General features: G+C 40.1%; 1 protein-coding gene across 1 annotated transcript in view; it reads right to left on the bottom strand.

The window, feature by feature from the left end:
* Nucleotides 1-3,821: 3,821 nt before the first annotated feature.
* pinx1 (PIN2 (TERF1) interacting telomerase inhibitor 1) overlaps nucleotides 3,822-20,216 on the bottom strand; it is a 95,717-nt gene continuing 79,322 nt past the window's right edge. Inside the window, exon 7 of the mRNA XM_052024704.1 lies at nucleotides 3,822-4,700. Within this exon, the coding sequence (XP_051880664.1) occupies nucleotides 4,290-4,700 (411 nt within the window). The 3' untranslated portion in view covers nucleotides 3,822-4,289. The remainder of the gene's footprint in view (nucleotides 4,701-20,216) is intronic.

Here is a 20,216-nt window from a genome sequence, read left to right as displayed (position 1 = left end):
TTAAAGAAATGTGTCATCTTTAACTTTATGCCTTTTGAAATTTTGACCAAACATTTGCATGCCACTGTATTTCAGTTAAGACATTGTTAGCTTCATAAACTTATCTTACTGTGGAGGATTCTGGGTTCATGATCTATGTCAGAAATGTGCTCAAAAATCTGTGCTGACATTCCAGTATGGTACAAAGGCAGTTCTACGTTTTAAGGATGTTGCCTTTCAGGATTAATCCAGGTCTTAGCTGCTCTCTTGGGTGGGTGTAATACTACTTCAAAGTCAGGGAGTCTTTAGCAATGTGTTTCCATTGGTGTCTTTGCCAACCCCTTTCTCAGCATTACTGAAAAAAGATATTTGGTAGTTATTGTACTGTTGCATTTCCTAAATTACACAGTAACTGCACACTAAAGGTACTTCATTGACTGCAGTGCACTTTCAGATAACCTAAAGGAGACTTAAAAAGTGCTATAACAATGCAAGACTTTTTTTGCTTCAGTGGGCTCTCCTCATTTTATCTATCATACATCATGCCTGTGTGCTATCAGAGTATTAAGCGATAGACTGCTCAAATGCATTGCCAAGTGCAGAAATTTTGATATATAAGTAATACCTCAAGTAGCAAACTTTGCAGGTTGTTGTTCTCCAGATTTTCCTACTGTTTTCCTTTCGTATTGGGCAGGATTACATGATTTCCCTTTACATCCATTTATATCACTTTTACCATGGCTATTATATGGTCATCATTCTCCATCCACACATCACCCACATATCGTCCCACTGTGTTCCCCATCCCCACTGCTCCCATCGGCCCACCAACCTCCTTTATTTGGTTCCATGCATCAACTTCCTTTGCTATCAGATGCCATCATCTGCAACTCTTTGTTGCCTCCACCTATCACCTCCCAGCCTCTCATTATTTCCACCTTTCCCTCTGCCATCTGCCAATCGCCACTCCTCACCTGGATCCACCCATCACTTGCCAGCTCTTGCCCCACACTTCTACGTCCCCTCTACTCTTTCAGTCCAGATGAAGAGTCTTGACCCAAAATGTCGACTGTCCATTTCCTTTGCTGAGTTCCTTCAGAAGTTTGCTTTTTGCTGCTACATGCCACACTTGGTGAAATGCTGTCTTGATATAAAGGGCAATCATCTCATTTTAACCCTGGAATGTAGTTCTTGGTTCCATGTGTGGAACAAGGCTATGAGGAGGTCTGGAGCCTGGTGGTCCCAGCAGAACTTCAATTATTGAGGAGTAAGAGCCATTACATGGCAATATTGGCAACACTCTCTAAATGCTGGAGGAACTCAGCAGGTCAGGTAGCATCTATGGAGAGAAATAAACAGTCAACGTTTCGGGTCAAGACCCTTCATCAGGACTGGATCAGGATTTCATCAGATTCCAGCATATGCAGAATCTTCTCTCACTTTCTGTTACTTTGCTCTTTTTTTTGGCAGTAGATACCTGGATTGAATTTGTCCTGTATTTTTTTTGCTCAGAACATACCTTGTTAATTTTCACATTGTTAGCAAATTGGCTAAAGGCCTAGCTAGTTCAGTGGTGGACTATGTATGGCCTTGGGAGTGACCTTGAGCAGCTCTGAGCCAAGAAGGCAGGTCCACAGTCTACCTTTGTCTGGGGAGAATTTTCCAGCTGGCACATTGATAGAACAGGAAGGGCACTGGCACTGGCAGAGGTGAGAGAATAATGCTGTTCTGAAAGTTTAGAAGGCTTACGATCCAGAGCTACTGCCACTCTTCAATGCAAGGCTTCAACAATCCTAGTGAGCTAATGGAGGGCACATTGCTGGACCACTACAGGAACCCACAAACTGCTTTGTGTAAGACAATCAGTTCTAGTAATAGGACTCTGAAGTCGCACAGCAGTGTTCAGAATTTTGGTGCTGCTTGTACTGAAAAAGAAGCTGAGATGTCAGCCATCAGTTGCCACATGATGTTTAGTCACTGGCAAGCTGATGAAGTTCTCTACTGGTTCTGTGCAGGAAAGGATGAGTTCAAAGCCATACATCTAGTCTGATGCCAAGTTGATGCAGGACTCTTCCATGACCCTTGGCATTGTGCCCAAACTTTCCAGTAGCTCTACCAATGCCCGAACTCTTGCATTGTGCAATACCAGTTGGCTTTGTTTTATAACCTGGCTCATCAAATGCACAGAGGTCCTCATGGCAGAGTCTGAGTATGTGTGACCTCACCCATGCTTTAAGAACGGTAACTTAAATACTTGATGGCCAATATTGAATGTTGTAGGTTTTAATATTCAATATTCTACAGCTTGTTTGGCATCCATACAGAGTATTTTGATCTAGAATGTGGAAATTAAATCCTAATGGGCAAAAAGGTAATTTCTCATATTGGCATGGTTTCTGAAGGCTCTTGCTTGTTCCTTGATTACTTGTTTTCTAAAGGCAAGTGAAAATCCTAAAATGATTGCTATTGAGGTGAGATTTATAAATTAGACCTGTGTGTTAAATTCAAAGTTTGGAGTTAGGAGAATTAGATGGATCTAACTACCTGGTTAAACATAAAGGCCAATAACATTTCATTGATGGCTTAGATCTTGTGCCTCCAACAAAAAAAGCCACAATGTCCAGATCAATAGGAATGCTGTTTTCAAGCAAACAGCAATACATTATTCAAGGCAGTACTTGGGTTAGAAACAAGCTAATGGGACCCCATGGTCACCCTGGATTTACCTTAACAGACACATCACCCCTCCCTGCAGCTTAACAAGCTTCTTTAGTCTTCTTCCTAGTTTTGAGGAAGGATCTCTGACCTGAGATGTTAACTCTGTTTCTCTTCCCACAGATGTGGCCAGATCTGCTAGATATTTTCAACATTCTTTACTTATTTTAGATTTCCTAAAATGGAAAGTCCAAAAACTACAGGTGCTGGAAATCTTGAATAAAAACAGAAAATACTCAGCAAGTCATACAGGGAGAGAAAAACAAGGTTAATGTCAGAAAACAAGTTAGAGAAATGTGGGAGGGATGGGTAGAACAAAAGGACTCTCTCTGATAGGGTAAGTAAGTCCAAATGGATTAATATGGCTCAAACTTTTATTATATGTGTTCCTAATAGGAAGACTGAGGGACATGACCAGCAGGCCAGACTATACTAGTATAAAATGGGAAAAATAACTGAGCCAGAAACAGCCACTTCTGATATATAAAGAAATAGTGAGTTACCTAAAGTTGGAGAATTTGATAGAGTCCAGAAGGCTGCAACATGCCCATATGGATGATGATGTGTAGTTTCTCAAGCTTCCATTGGGCCCAGTTGTAACAGTGCAGGTGTCACAGATATAAGTAAGAGAGGACAGGGGAATTAAAGTGACAGGCAACTGGAAGCTTAGAGTCACTCCTACAGACTGACTGCAGGTGCTCTGCAAAATGATCACCCAATCTGCATTTGCTTTCTCCAATGTAGTAGTCTCCTGTACTAGATTAAAGCTACTAAAATATGTTCCAAATTTATACTCCTATTAGGAATGCATATTGGATATTTAAATACCCTTTGAAGTACTTGACAAAATTGTGCACAGGATGCACCTTAACATCTGCATTATTTTCCAATTAAGCAAGAACCTCTGGCTGAATGTCAAAGGCAAGTTATATAAAATATCTAGTACTGTAGTACCTATATGAGAATTTTGGAAGAGGAGAGACCAAGTGATTGTATAAATACAGCTGAAGAGATTTAGAAAGTAAAAAGAAAGTGGCATTTGGACTAAATTGCCTTCCATTGCATAAAATAATTTGAATCTAAACATTTACTAAACTAGCTGTTTTACTAAAACATGTCAATATTTAGTGTACATTCAGTAGTGATGTTCAATAATGCACTTACAGGTCATATTATTTTGTGCATTACTTTTTTTTAAAAAATCAAAAATATGATTTTATTTATACATCTTAAATACTCAATTCTTCATTACCAACGTTGCTTAAATGAGAACATAGAAGCACTATTATTAACATAACCAAACCCTTAAATGGTTTCTCAACATTTTTATTTATATTAATTTGCTTTGCAATTAATAATAAAAAACATTTAGATGGTTTTTACTATAAAATGTCTTCCTGCAGATTTCAAATCCTTTTCATTTTGTTTTTCCACAAATGAGAAACCTCTAATTTGCCCACCTATTTGCCTTTTTGTTGATCATCATCCATTTCCAAGTTCTGCCCATTGTGGTTCTGTGTGTTGAACAACCTGAACCTCCTCCAATTCAGCTTCTTCTAGTGGCCGAATCTTTTGCTCAAAAGACATTGGATGGTTCATTTTGCTTTCTTTTTCGACTTTTTAGACTTTTGAGACTGATAATTTTCCTTAATTTGACCATCTTCTGTCAATCCATTATTTATCTCTTTGCCTCCTTCATCTTTTGCTCGTTTTTTGGATATGAATGTTTGATCAGAGTTACAAATCTCCTCAATGCCTTTGTTCCGCTTTTTCTTTTTGGATTTAATTCTCACTTCTTCATTGGACTGCATCTCAAATCCTACAAGTTCCTGGACACCAGTGCCTTGTTGGATTTCTTGCACCAGTTTACGATTTTTGCGCTGTGCCATCCTACTGGCAAAATACTCTTGCATTGTAAGGGAACTGGTCACAGTATTAATTTCAACTTTGGGCTCTGAGGCATCAACAGTCTTTGGGTCCTCAAGAGTTGATATATTGGCATTGTCCTGAAAAATATAATCACACATCATTAAAACATACACATGCTGCTTGTTTTATCTAAACAAAAGATCCATAAATAGATTGCTATGAATGTATTATGACTCCCACATCACTCACTGCTTTTACAAGAACCTCTAGGTTATTGAGAGTTGCATGAATTGGCACATTTAAGAGAAAACTAGCTCTTTTGCTTATTTTACTTAAATTGCATTACTGAATTATTTAAACATAAGCAATAAATTATAATTGTAGACAAAGTAGATTTTAAGTAGTAGAAACACTCAGCAGGTCAAGTAACATTTGTGGAAGAGAAATGGTTAACAATCAAGATCAAAAGCCTTTCATCTGCACTGGAATTTAGTGATAGAATAGCTTCAACTTCTACTTTTGCATGTGCTTAAATTATTGGGGGTGGAAGAGCAAAAGGGAAGTTGAAGCTAGTAAAAACTTGATCATCAGACAGGATGGTTGCATCTAGCAAACTATGCGTTGGCTTCCCCTGCGTCTCCCAAACATGAGATATAATGGCAGAGATGCTGGATTGCATGGTGCAAGCTTTCTTGTGTTACACAGTCTAATTACAATGAAGTCAAATGTGATTAAATTGGGGATTTTGTGCAAGTTGCACAAATTCTGCAATTACTATTCTGGGTCCTTTAGTTTCACTGCACTCACACACAGGTGACTGCAGGCATGAGCAAAGGATCATAATTTCCATTTGTGCATACATAGCCATGCTGTCCCATGGGCTGATCCTGAAAGTGTAGGCTTTCATAATGCCTGTGAAGCTTGGTTCAATGTGACTTGAGGGTGACGATCCTAAACGATCACAGGTTAGCATTGAGAAACCAATTCATATTGGTGTCCTTTAAGACTGGTACTTAACAGCTCTCTTCTGCCTCTTAACTGCCACCTACCAGGACTATCCCAGGATTGACCACCAGGGACCAATGAATGCAACCCCCACTGTCAATCCATGAACACATTGCTTGATTTAAATTTATAGGTACCAATACAATTCTAGACAAACATTTTTCACCCATCACAATCCAACTGACATAAGAAACACTGCCACTTTGTGATATTTAGATTTATCCATAGGAGAGCAAGTATGGGAAAGGGTAAATTCACACATTTACATCAAAGGATGGACCAAAGAAGGTGACCTCAATATGAACTTTCTTCTCTGCTTTTACAAACATACTGGTATGTGCATGGGTCCCTTAAAGGCAGAGATTGCAGCAGCTATGCTGGGGAATGAGGAAGTGTACGAGACAGTAAACAAGTATTATGCATCTGTAATCTCAATAACAGAAATAGACAATTGGTGGTGGTGGTGGTGGGGGGTGAAGTCGCATCTAATGAGAGCTAGGAACCTAAAGCAAAATAATATTTAAGAAAAGCCATCCTGGACCTTATGGCTAACATCTTTTTAAAAAATGATGGTAGAGACAGTGGCTACATTAGTAGTAATCTTCAAATTTCCCAATGATAAGGAATAATCCCAGTGAGTTGTAAGGTAACAGCACTATACAAGAAAGGAAGGAGAGAGAGAACATGCACCATGGACCTATTATCCAGACAATCTTCAGAGTCAGGAAGTATTTAAGACTCAACATGCTACAAAGGTATTTAGACTGAAATGAACACCCTAACTTTTTTCAATAACAATAAACAAACTGCATATTAGATGGCGATGAGGAAGCGTACAGGAATGAGGTAGAATGGCTGTTTGATTGGTGTCGCAACAACCTCACACTCAACATCAGCAAGACCAAGGAATTGATCATGGACTTCAGGAAGGGAAAGTCAGGAGAACACACACCAGTCCTCATTGAGGGGTCAGCGGTGGAAGAGGTGAGCAGTTTCAAGTTGCTGGGCATCAACATCTCAGAGGATCTATCTTGGGTGCAACACAATGATGCAATCATGAAGGCACACCAGCAGCTCTACTTCATTAGGAGTTTGAGGAGATCTGGTATGTCACCAAAGACTTGCAAATTTCTACGGTGTACAGTGGAGAGCGTTCTAACTGGTTGCATCACCGGCTGGTATGGAGGTTATAATGCACAGGATCGAAAGAGGCTGCAGAGGGTTGTAAACTCAGCCAGCTCTCAAGAGGCAGTGCCTCAAGAAGGCAGCATCCATGATTAAGGGCCCTCACCATCTGGGACCTGCCCGCTTCATGTTACTACCGTTGGGGAGGAGGTACAGGAGCCTGAAGACCCACACTCAACGTTTCAGGAACAGCTTCTTCCCCTCTGCCATCAGATTTCTGAATGGTCCATGAACACTACCTCGTTATTCCTCTTCTGCACTATTTATTTATTTTTATAACTTACCGTAGTTTTATGTCTTTATGTCCTGCATTGTATTGCTGCCACAAAACAATAAATTTCACGACATATGTCAGTGATAATAAACCTGATTCTGATTCATTTTGTAGAGTTGGGTGATTGCAGCAACTTTACACTGGATATATATTTCAATGCTTAGTCTTTCCTGTTCAATCCCAGGATATTGCTAAAAGTCAGCAAATGGCTAACATTAAATATATGCAATATTGCAACAAAGTTTTTGAGATTGACCATTTATTCCTAAAGAATCAGATGGGTATAAATACTACTAAACAAGCATGAAAACAAAGCCACGATTGCAAACATAAACACAGATTATCTTAAAACACAATGTTGACACACCACAGGTAAGATGGTGGAAAAGTATATGATCACATTTGTCTTGAAACCATTTACATTTAACTTGCTTTCTTTAGCTGTACCAGCACATAATGCCAAGTAGCAATGGTTCCCAAAGATGAATATCTCAGAAGGGCACAGTGCACTGCATGATGCATGTGCTAAAAATGCTAACTGCCCACATCAGGCTGAAAACAATAAATAAATAGGTAGATCTGATCGGAGACTTTTGCTGTTGTTGACCTGATGCATGGCTACTCTCAAAGAATAGGCCTCAGTGGCTTCAAAGACCTCAGTCTATCTTAAGACTGAGATATCCTGGGTAAACAAGGTTTTGGATGGGATTGGTAAAAAATTTAAATTATGACCTAAACCTCTACCTTTCATTCATTCAGTTTTTACCATTCATCTATTACACTCATCCAAAATCAGTAGAACAGAAGAACATAAAGAGGTGTATCAAACAAGGGGGATTAAAGTATAATTTGTTCACAAATCGCATGGTGTCAATATCAGGAAGATCTGCAAATATACAGTGGCATGCAAAAGTTTGGGCACCCCTGGTCAAAATTTGTTGGTGTGAATAGCTAAGTGAGTAAAAGATGACATGATTTCCAAAAGGCATAAAGTTAAAGATGACACATTTCTTTAATATTTTAAGCAAGGTTACTTTTTTATTACCATCTTATACAGTTTCAAAATAACAAAAAAGGAAAAGGGCCCGAAGCAAAAGTTTGGGCAGCCTGCATGGTCAGTACTCAGTAACACCCCCTTTGGCAAGTATCACAGCTTGTAACCGCTTTCTGTAGACCAGCTAAGAGTCTTTCAATTCTTGTTTGGGGGATTTTCACCCATTCTTACTTGCAAAAGACTTCTAGTTCTGTGAGATTCTTGGGCCGTCTTGCATGCACTGCTCCTTTGAGGTCTATTCACAGATTTTCGATTATGTCTAGGTCCGGGGACTATGAGGGCCATGGCAAAACCTTCAGCTTGTGCCTCTTGAGGTAGTCCATTGTGGATTTTGAGGTGTGTTTAGGATCATTATCCTGTTATAGAAGCCATCCTCTTTTCATCTCCAGCTTTTTTTTTCCCACAGACGGTGTGAAGTTTGCTTCCAGAATTTGCTGCTCTTTAATTGAACTCATTCTTCCCTCTACCAGAGAAATGTTCCCTGTGCCACTGGCTGCAACACAAGCCCAAAGCATGATCGATCCATCCCCGTGCTTAACAGTTGGAGAGGTATTCTTTTCATGAAATTCTGCACCCTTTTTTCTCCAAACATACCTTTGCTCATTGTGGCCAAAAAATTCTATTTAAACTTCATCAGTCCACAGGACTTGTTTCCAAAATGCATCAGGCTTGTTTAGATGTTCCTTTGCAAACTTCTGACGCTGAATTTTGTGGTGAGGATGCAGGAAAGTTTGGAGAAAAAAGGGTGCACAATTTCATGAAAAGAATACCTCTCCAATTGTTAAGCACAGGGGTGGATCAATCATGCTTTGGGCTTGTGTTGCAGCCAGTGGCACAGGGAACATTTCACTGGTAGAGGGAAGAATGAATTCAATTAAATACCAGCAAATTATGGAAGCAAACATCACACCGTCTGTAAAAAAGCTGGAGATGAAAAGAGGATGGCTTCTACAACAGGATAACAATCCTAAACACACCTCAAAATCCACAATGGACTACCTCAAGAGGCACAAGCTGAAGGTTTTGCCACGGCCCTCACAGTCCCCCGACCTAAACATCATTGAAAATCTGTGGATAGACCTCAAAAGAGCAGTGCATGCAAGACAGCCCAAGAATCTCACAGAACTAGAAGCCTTTTGCAAGGAAGAATGGGTAAAAATCCCCCAAACAAGAATTGAAAGAACTCTTAGCTGGCTACAGAAAGCGGTTACAAGCTGTGATACTTGCCAAAGGGGGTGTTACTAAATACTGACCATGCAGGGTGCCCAAACTTTTGCTTTGGGCCCTTTTCCCTTTTTGTTATTTTGAAACTGTAAAAGATGGAAATAAAAAAGTAATCTTGCTTAAAATATTAAAGAAATGTGTCATCTTTAACTTCATGCCTTTTGGAAATCAGGTCATCTTTTACTGAGCTTATTCACAGCAACAGAAATTTTGACCACGGGTGCCCAAACTTCTGCATGCCACTGTAATTGTTAAGAAAGGATAGAGAAACACTAGCAACTAACATTTAAAAAAGACTAAGATTTTCTCAGTCATGTTAAAAAAAGTGTAGGTCTCTTTAGCAGGAGAAGTTGTAATGGGAAATAAGAAAATGGCTGAACCGTTAAACATTTTGGGTTCATTTTCACAGCAGAAGGTAAAACTACTTAATTTTAAATGTGTAGTAAGAGTGAGAAATAATTAGTAAAACTAAAAAAAATGGTAAAATTAAATGGTACTAAAAGATGACAAGACCTCAGGATGTAAATTGTCAGGTACAGGGGATTAATGAGGTCTCTGCAAGACCCAGTGGATGCATTTGTAGTGATGCTACAATAATCCCTAAATCCTGGTAAAGTTCCAAATATAACATTAAAGGAAAGAAGAACAGGAGAACTGCAGACTTTCCTTATGGCAGTTGTGAGGAAGGTTATGGCATCCATTACTACTGAAATTCTAACATAAAATAATAGTATGATTAGACAGAGTTAACATAGATGCTTAAGATTTTTGAGGACGTAATAAGCACTGTAGATAAGGGGAACAGAGATGTCGTATAATTGGATTTTCAAAATGCATTTTATAAGATGTTGTATGAAAGATTGTTTGGGGCTGTGGGCTTGGGTAATGTTTAAGCATGGATAGAGAACACAAAAGAGAGGGAAGAGGGGTTGAACATGCAGCAATTCAAACTCAGCTTTTGATCAAAGGAGCCCAGTCCAAACTCTGTGGCTCAGAGGGCTCTCCCCTAACCCCATCTCTCTTGCCCCTGCCCACCAAAAGGAGTTAGAGACAAGACCTGTTACCTGGTGAGCTAAATATAAGACAGTCAGGTTGGTTCGGTCTTCATTCCTGCACAGTGTCAGGCCATATGTGATCCAAGGAAGATATGATCTAACCCCTTCTCCCATTAGTGGGCATGATTAATTGACAGCCTTCTAAGCACTAATATTTTTGTATCAGCCAGAATTACAATATTTGTGAATACTTTTATTTTGCTCATAGATTAGGAAAGATTAAATCTAGTGACAATGGATTGAAATTCATACCGTTTTCAGTTGATAGTAGGAGACAAAATGGAACGTTGGGGAAAAACTCAGCAAAAATTTGATCCATTACTTTCAATCTTACAAGGATATAAAAATTTCCAGCAATAGCTTTCTCTCTCTCCCATATTTTCCACCAGAGAGGGGTATTTTCCAAGACAGTGACCTTCTGGGATTTGTACATCCCTACTATCACTTATCTTTTTAGTTAAAAAATTTACCAATACTTTACTCCAAGTCATCAGCAAAGTCATTGTTTTCCCTTTCATCTGAACATCAACACAAAAACTGGTTTCCATTAGTGAGGGGAGACAGATTCCTCTTCAACAGGAGGCTCTGGTAAAACTGAAGACAGTTTGTGACAGGTGCAAACTCTGCACTAGTCAGAGTTAAGGCAGAGAAAGTTGCTGCAGTTGTTGGAGACTAATCCTATCAGCTCAAGTATATCACTACATGATTGTTCTTTTTTCATCATTTTAGTCAAGGGATTAATTTTATTTTTTTAAATCACTGAATAATAATTCAAACACTTGCCTCTATTCTGTATTTCATGGCCATTTCTCTGATATTTAGGTCCAGAGTCCAAATTACTCAACTAACATAAGTCTAATCTAGTTTCAGAAATAGCAATAGCATTTAGTACCTTTTTCTCTTTAAAATCAAATCACTTGGAGCACCTGAGTAGAGAATTCAACAACTTTGCAACTAAATTTAAGAGCTTCATAATGAATGCTTCACTCCAAATGTGATTTTGGCATATTGTCTCATTGTTCTAACTAAGACTGAACAGCAGAACTCTATCACAAATATGATTATTAAGTTAGGACTTATGTGGTTTATAATAAATGACCAATTTGTTTTTCATGACTGTCTTCATTAACACAACAAACCACTAGTATAAAATACTACAAACATGAATTGTTTTTACAATCTTAAATTACAAAAACTTTACTACATACAATGCACTTCAAAAAGTTCAGGGTTAAGAAACAGGAAGAAGTTTAAAAAAATCCATTACCAGTGATTTGTATACAACAGCCCAAAATGTTAGCATGATACAGAAACGGAATGAAAGCCAAAAAAGCTCTTTGGCATTAGTTACACAACAGTAGTTGTTTTGATCTCTGATACAGTAACTCCGGTAGCATATACCTGAATTTATGGGAATGCTGGGACTCGCGCTCTACTGAACACAGAGCCACCGGGGCATGGAGACAGGTAGCTGAATGCCTCCTCCTTGTTAAACAAATTGCTGACAGATGAATGTGGGATATTTAAAGTATCATTGAACAGTTGGGAAACACAAGTAGGCCATTTAAAAGATATAATTACTGTTAACCAAATACCTAATTGTAAATGTGCAAATGGAACATATGTGCAACTGTGACATTAGGATATTTCAAGCAATTATGGAGGATTATTAAGACAAGGACATGTTCCAGTTTTCAATATTTAAAACTTGCCTTCCTTAAAAACTTACTCAACTACCCTTTTTGTTTTGCCTATGCAGGGATCCAAAATATGATTCTCCAGAAACTCAAGAAAGAACAGGCTTTACCCTGGATTCAACTAACAGAGTCAGACTTCCAATCAGACCTGCTGCCAAAAATCAGAATGATCCAACTCATTAAGTATATGTTTCTTTGTTTGGTTAGCTGAGAACATAAAACTAATACAGCTTTTGAAACAATCAATCAGTGATAACAGTAATGATAACAGCAGTAGCCAAAATGACACCCTTCAAGAAGTGGGAGTGGGTAGGAAGAGGAATAAAGTGCGTGGAAGAGCTGCAGAAACTTTAACAAGGCAGATGGATCACCAAGTTATCAGAGAACAGTGAGAGCAGAGGTAATGATTCTAAACTGATACCCTCCCCCAAAGCATTAAAACTGGATTTGCAAAATCTACATTTTCTGTTGCACAAATTAATATATGCAATTTGGCCCAACTCTTCATTAGAAGGGAGGGGTTAGTTCATTTGTCCTGGGACAGAAAAAATAAAACCAGTTATTAGCAATCCCCAAAGAGTTCATAAAAACCAAATTAAAAGGCACTGTCTGGCTGAACTGTGACAATTCCCCCATTCTGCCTACCTACAACACAATTTAGAACACCAAGTAACTTGATGATCTCAAGCCTTGCTGGCAAGAGCAGTTAAGTAGCATCTGTGGAGATGAGATACAGTTAAAATCGACAATGTCTCAGGTCAGTGACATTATCATAAAAGAAAAATGTTAGAAATTAAACATGTTTTAAGTTGTAGAGAAGGGGGAGATAGTGATCATAATTTAGTTTTAAGGTAGTTATAGAGAAGGACAAGGATGTACTGAAACTTAAGGTCCTGAACTGGGGGAAGGCCAATTTCAATGTGATAAGACAAGATTTGGCAAATGTGGACTTGGAGCATCTATTGTAGGCAAGTGTATAAGTGACCAGTGGGAGTCATTCAAAATGAAATAGGGTTCAAGGCTAAAATGTTCCTACAAGGATGAAAGGGAAGGACAAGTTGAAGGAACCCTGATTGTCAAAGGTTGGATAAAAAAAAAAGATTATGCAAAGTAAAAAGAACCAAAAACAGGAGAGAATATACGGGAGTAAAGAAGTGTAGGGAGGTCATTAAGGAAGTAATTAGGTAGACAAAGAGAGAGCACAAAATAGCATTGATAGGCAAAATTATGGAAAATTCCTTAAGCATTTTATAAGTATTTTTAAGGGCAAGAGAATAACCACAAACTGGCAATCTTTATATGGAACTAGAAATGTAGGTGCAGTCTTAGTAAATACAGATGAGAAGTGTTCATTCAAGAGGAAGGACGTTGTGGTTGGAGAATTCCATAGAACCATACAGCACAAAACAGGCCCTTCGGCCCACCATGTTGTGCCGTCCATCAAACCACCCTCACACTATCTAACCCTTTCCTCCCGCGTATCCCTCTATCTCACATTCCTCCATATGCCTATCCAACAAATTCTTGAACCTGTCCAATGTATCTGCCTCCACCACCACCCCAGGCAGTGCATTCCATGCACCAACCACTCTCTGGGTGAAAAACCTCCCCCTGACATCTCCGCTGAACCTCCCACCCATAACCTTAAAGCTATGTCCTCTTGTCTTGAGCATTGGTGCCCTGGGAAGGAGGCGCTGACTGTCTACTCTATCTATTCCTCTCAATATTTTGTATACCTCTATCATGTCTCCTCTCGTCCTCCTCCTTTCCAGTGAATAAAGCCCTAGCACCTTAAGCCTCTGCTCATATTCCATATGCTCTAATCCAGGCAGCATCCTGGTAAATCTCCTCTGCACCCTCTCCAACACCTCCACATCCTTCCTATAATGCGGCGACCAGAACTGAACACAGTACTCTAGGTGTGATCTAACTAGAGTTTTGTAAAGCTGCATCATCACTTTGCGGCTCTTAAACTCAATCCCACAATTTATGAAAGCTAACATCCCTTAGGCCTTCTTAACTGCTCTATCCACCTGTGAGGCAACTTTCAGTGAACTTTCAGAGGAAGATAGGGAAATTCTACAACAAATTACATTGAAAAGGAGGTATTAGCAGGCTTAGCAGGTGGATAAATTCCCAGGGTCTCATGAGATGTATCCCAGGCTCAAGGAAGAGATGGCTGGGGAAATTTTCAAATCTTCTCTGGCCACAGAAGGGGTGCCAAGACCAGAGGGCAATGCATGTGGAACCTTCATTCAAGAAGAGGAGCAAGGATAAGTCAGGTGTTTACAGGCCAGCAAGTCTAACGGCAAGTAGGGAAATTATTGGAATAAATTCTGATGAATAGAACTAATCTATACTTGAAGATACAGGGATTAATCAAGGAGACTCAGTAAGGTTACGTTAAGTGGAGATCCTTTCTGACTAATTTGATTGAACTTTTCTTTAAGGAGGTGACTAAATGTGTTGATGAGGGCAGTGCAATTGATGTAGTCTACTTGGATGTCAGAAAGGCAAAGTCTTATATAGGAGCCTGGTCCAAAAATAAGAGACCAGGGGATCCAGGGCAATTTGGATCTGAAACTAGCTTAGTGATGCCAAGAAGTCAGATGGTTGTTTCTTAAACTGAAAGCCTGTGCCTAGTGGTATGCCAGGGTTCGGTGCTGGGACCCTTACAGTTTCTAATGTGCAATGATGATCTGCATGTAAATGTCGGAGCAATGATAAGCAAGTTTGCAAATAACAAAAAAATTACTGGTCTTGTTATGGATGTCAAGAGTCGTACTGCAAGAAACAGACCCTTCAGCCCATCCATGCTGCCCATTATACCTATATTCACTAATTCCATTTACCTCATTTAGGTCTGCAGCCTTCTATGCTGTGGTGATTCAAGTCTAGATCCCTCTTAAATGTCGTGAGACTATCTGCCTCCACCACTTCTACCAGCAGTGCATTCCAGACTCTAACCACCATCTTTGTGAAAAATTTCCCCTTCTGATCTTGGTATTGGTATTGGTTTATTATTGTCACTAGTACCAAGGTACAGTGCAAAACTTGTCTTGCATACCATTCATATAATTCAATTCATTACACAGTGCATTGAGGTAGTACAAGGTAAAACAATAACAGAATGCAGAATAAAGTGTCACAGCTACAGACAAAGTGCAGTGCAGGTAGAGAATAAGGTGCAAAGTCATAACAAGGTACATTGTGAGGTTAAGAGTCCATCTTACAGGGAACTGTTCAGTAGTCTTATAACAGTGGGATAGAAGCTGTCCTTGAGCCTGGTGGTATGTGCTTTCAGGATTTTGTATCTTCTACTAGATGGGAGAAGGGAGAAGAGAAAATAACTAGGGTGGGTGGGGTCTTTGATTATGTTGGCTGCTTTAGAGGCAGTGAGAAGTATAGATAGAGTCCATGAAGGGGAGGCTGTTTTCTGTGATGTGCTGATCTGTGTCCACAACTCTCTGCAGTTTCTTGCGGCCCTGGGCAGAGCAGTTGCCATATCAAGCCATGATGCACCCAGATAGGATGCTTTTTATGGTGCATTGATAAAAATTGGTGTCAAAGGGGACATGCCAAATTTCTTTAGTCTCCTGAGGAAGTAGAGGTGCTGGTGAGCTTTCTTGGCTGTGGCGTCTACGTGGTTGGACCAGGAGAGGCTGTAGGTGATGTCCCTCCTAGGAACTTGAATCTCTCAACCCACTCAACCTCAGCACCATTGATGTGGTATGTGCACTGCCCTGCCCCCCCCGAAGTCAATGACCAGCTCTCTTGTTTTGCTGACATTGAGGGAAGGGTTGTCATGACACCATGTCACTAAGCTCTCTATCTACTCCCTGTACTCCGACTCATTGTTATTTGAGATATAGCCCACTATGGTGGTATCATCTTCTCTAAAACTCTTACTTCTCACGTTATGTCGATGCCCTTTTGTCTTAGACACCTCCACCATGGGGAAGAAGTTTTACTATCTGCCCTCTTCATAATTTATATACCTCTATCAGGTCACTCCTCAGCCTCCTGCACTCCATGGAAAGCAAACCCAGCCTATCCTTGTAGTCAAAATGTTCCAATCCAGGCAACATCCTGATGAATCTGCTTTGCCCTGTCTCCAGTGAAATTATGTCCTTCCCATGGGCTCTTTCTTACCTTTTGGACAAGGCTCTTATATAAGATTTTGCCTTACTGACATCCTAGTAGACTACATCAATTGCACTGCCTTCATCAACACACTTAGTCACCTCCTTAAAAAGTTCAATCAAATTAGCAAGAAAGGATCTCCCCTTATCATAACCATGCTGAGTCTCCTTAATTCATCGCTGCATCTTCAAAGGCAGATTAGTTCTATTCCTCAGAATTCATTCTAATAATTTCCCTAGAGTTACCGGCCTGTAAGCACCTGACTTATCCCTGCTCTCCTTCTTGAATAAAATGTTTCACACACACAGTGCTCCAAGAGTGGCCTATCCAATGTTTTATAAAGTTGTAATATGACACCTCAGATCTTCTATGCCACAGCCAATGAAAGCAAACATACCATCTTTCACCACTTTATCCAACTGTACTGCTGCTTTCAGACATCTATTGACATCCCCCAAGATCCCTTTATTCATCAACAGTCCCAAGAATCCTACCATTTACTGTGCACGTCTTACCTTAAATGCACCACCTCACATTTGTCAGGACTAAATTCCATTTGCCAGGACTAAATTCCATTTGCCATTGCTTCTCCCAAGGTTTCAGTTGATTTCTATCAATGCTTCAGCCTTAGACAACCCATCTATAAAACCATCAATTTTCATGTCACAGAGACCTAGAGCAATACAGCAAGGATACAGGCCTTTGGCCCAACCAGTCCATGACGATCACGCTGCCCACACAACTAGTCCCAATTCCTGTGTTCGGCCCATATCCCTCCAAGCCCCGCCCCTCCATGTACCTATCCAAGTGCTTCTTAAATTACACTATTGTACCTGCCTCAACCACTTCCTCTGGCAGCTTGTTCCATATACTCACCACCCTCTGCGTGAAAAGTTGCCCCTCAGGTCCCTTTTAAATCTTTCCCCTCTCACCCTAAACCTACGCCCCATAGTTCTGAACTCCCCTACCTTGGGGAAAAGACTATTACCATCCACCTTATCTATGCTTCTCATAATTTTAAACACTTCTACAAGGTCTTCTCTCATTCTCCTACGTTCCAAGGAATAAAGAGCTGTCCAACCTCTCCCTATAACTCAGGCCTTCTAGTCCTGGCAACATCCTTGTAAATCTTCTCTGCACTCTTTCCAGTTTAACGTCTTTTCTATAATAGGGTGTCTAGAATTGTACAGAGTATTCCAAGTGCAGCCTCACCGATGACTCATACAACTGCAACACAATGTCCCAATTCCTATACTCAATACCCTGACTGAAGGCAGCCAGTGCGATAAACGCCTTTCTCACCACCCTATCTACCTTTGACGCCACTTGCAACAAAGTGTACTTACACTCCTAGGTCCCTCTGTTCCATTGGACTCCCTAGTGCCCTACCATTCATGGTACAAGTCCCACACTGGTTTGACTTTCCAAAGTGCATCACCTCACACTTATCTGTATTGAAATCCATTTGCCACTCCTTGGCCCACTTCCCTAACTGATTAAGATCCCCCTGTAATCTATGCTAACTTTCTTCACTATCAACAATACCTCCTAATTTTGTGTCATCTGCAAACTTACTGATCAAGCATTGTGCATTCACATCCAAATCATTTATATAAACAACGAATAACAAGGGTCCCAACACCGACCCCTGCGGCACACCACTAGTCACCAGCCTCTATTCTGAGAAACAACCTTCACCCACCACCCTCTGCTTTCTACCTCTGAGCGAATTTTGAATCCACCTACTAGCTCTCCCTGGATTCCATGGGACCTAAACTTTCAGACAAGCCTACCATGCGGGACCTTGTCGAAAGCCTTGCTGAAGTCCCAATAGACAACATCCACTGCCCGACCCTCATCTACCCTTTTGGTTACCTCTTCAAAAAATTCTAAAAGATTCTTCAAGCACGACTTTCCATGCACAAAGCTATGCTGACTCCTCCTAATCAGACTTTGTCTATCCGAATGCTGGTGGATTCTGTCGCTCAGAATTCTCCCTAGTAAATCCCCCACCACTTATGTCAGGCTGACCAGCCTGTAGATCCCTGCCTCATCCTTGCTACCCTTCTTAAACACCCTTCGAGTCTTCGGGAACTTCATTAGTGGCTAACGATGAAGTAAATAACTTTTTAATGGCCTCTAAAATTTCTTCTCTAATTCTTCTGTAAACTTACTTATTATACCTCCTACATTCATATTCTAAGTCATTAATATATATCATAAAAATCAATGGTGCCAGCACCAATCCTTGTTCATAATGAGGAGGGTAGTTTTTGCCTACAATCATCAACAGTCCCAGGACCGATCCTTGTTCATATTGAGGAGACTTGTTTTTGGCTACAAATGATGATGATGTCATGGGAAGACAGGCAGAGCAATAGCAGATATAATTTAATACTGAAAAATGTGATGTGAAGCATTTCAGAAAGACTAAGGCAACTAGGATATACACAATAAATGGAAAAATCCCAAGGAAGTAGTGAAGTACAGAGGGACCTTGATATACAGTACATGTCCATGGATCTTTGAAGGTGGCAGCACAGATGGATGAGGTGGTTAAGGCAGCATATGGGATACCTGTCTTCATCAGCTGGGACATAGAATATAAGAGCAGGAAGATTAAGGAACGACTATAAAACATTGGTTGGGCCAGAACTGGATTATTGTGTGGTGTGATATGGTAATAGAGGTGTACAAAATTGTAAGAGGTGTAGTGATACCTTAAACCCATGCCTTCTGGAAAAGTAATGGGTTATAGATTTAGATGGGATTTGAAGAATTTTTTCACCCAGAGGGTGGTTAGAATTTAGAATGCACTGCCCAAACAAAATGAGTACTTGAAATACCATGGTATAGAAGGTTATGTGCTGAGTGCTGGGAAATGGGATCAATATAGATAGTTACCTGGTGGCTGGCTTGGACAAGGTGAGTCGAGGGGACTGTTCTGGAAAAATTGGAAATGGTACAAATGAATTATTGCCTCATCTACAATAAGGATTTGGGCTGTTTAATTTGGAGGCTCAGTGGGTGGAAGATGAGGAAAAATCTATCCTTGATTTGGATGGGAGGACAGGATAGGAAACATGGGGAATAGTACATATATGGTTGAGAACCCTGTCAACCATGGCAGATGAGAAATCACAGTTAAGAAAAGGAAAGATATCCTGGAAGCAGTATTGGGAAGATACCATCCTGAGTACAGATACAACAGAGCTGGAGAAATTAGGAGAATGGAATGGAGGCCTTAGAAGTAGAAGAGTGAGAGGAGGTATAGTCAAGATAGGGTCATTGGTAAACGCTGATATAAATCACTGTACTCTTTCCAAGGTTTTGTTTTGAAGAAGTCTTCACCAGTGTGTACAGAGTGGAACCAGTGGATTGTTTATACAAGGACTTCCAGAAAGTGCTTCACAGAAGGTTAACTGACAAGGTAAAGGCCTATGGTGCTGGAGATAACATATTGGCGGTATGGGTAGAGGAATGGGTCACAGGCAGGAAGTACAGAGAACACAGTCAAGGAGTGACAGGTGAGTTACTACAGGGATCAGAGCTGGGACCACAATAGTTTAACAATATAATCAACGAAAATGTACAATGGCCAGAGTTCCAGACAACACAAAAATAGGTGGTAAGGCAAATTGTGAGGATACAAACAGTTTGCAGATAATTATAGTTTAGTTGACTTGGGAAAATGTTAAGGTCCATTTTGGAAGGAAGAACAAAAGAACAGTATTTAAATGAAGAAAACTTGCAGAAAGTAATTCTGGTCACCTAGCTATAGAAATGATGTCATTAAGCTGGAAAGGGTGCAGAAAGGATTCACAAGGATGTTACTGGGACTGGAGGGCTCAAGTTATAAAGAGATAGGGTGGGACTGTTTTCCCTGGAGCAAAGGAGACTGAAGGATGACCTTATAGAGGTTTATAAAATCATGAGGGGCATAGATAGTCTTTTTTCCAGGTTGGGGGAGTCTAAAATTAGAGGGCATAGGTTTAAAGCGAGAAGGGACAGACTTA

Source organism: Pristis pectinata, chromosome 10, assembly GCF_009764475.1.
Source record: "Pristis pectinata isolate sPriPec2 chromosome 10, sPriPec2.1.pri, whole genome shotgun sequence".
NCBI lineage: Eukaryota > Metazoa > Chordata > Chondrichthyes > Rhinopristiformes > Pristidae > Pristis > Pristis pectinata.
The sequence above is the reverse complement of the archived record's forward strand: the minus strand, read 5'-3'. Positions and strand labels throughout refer to the sequence as shown.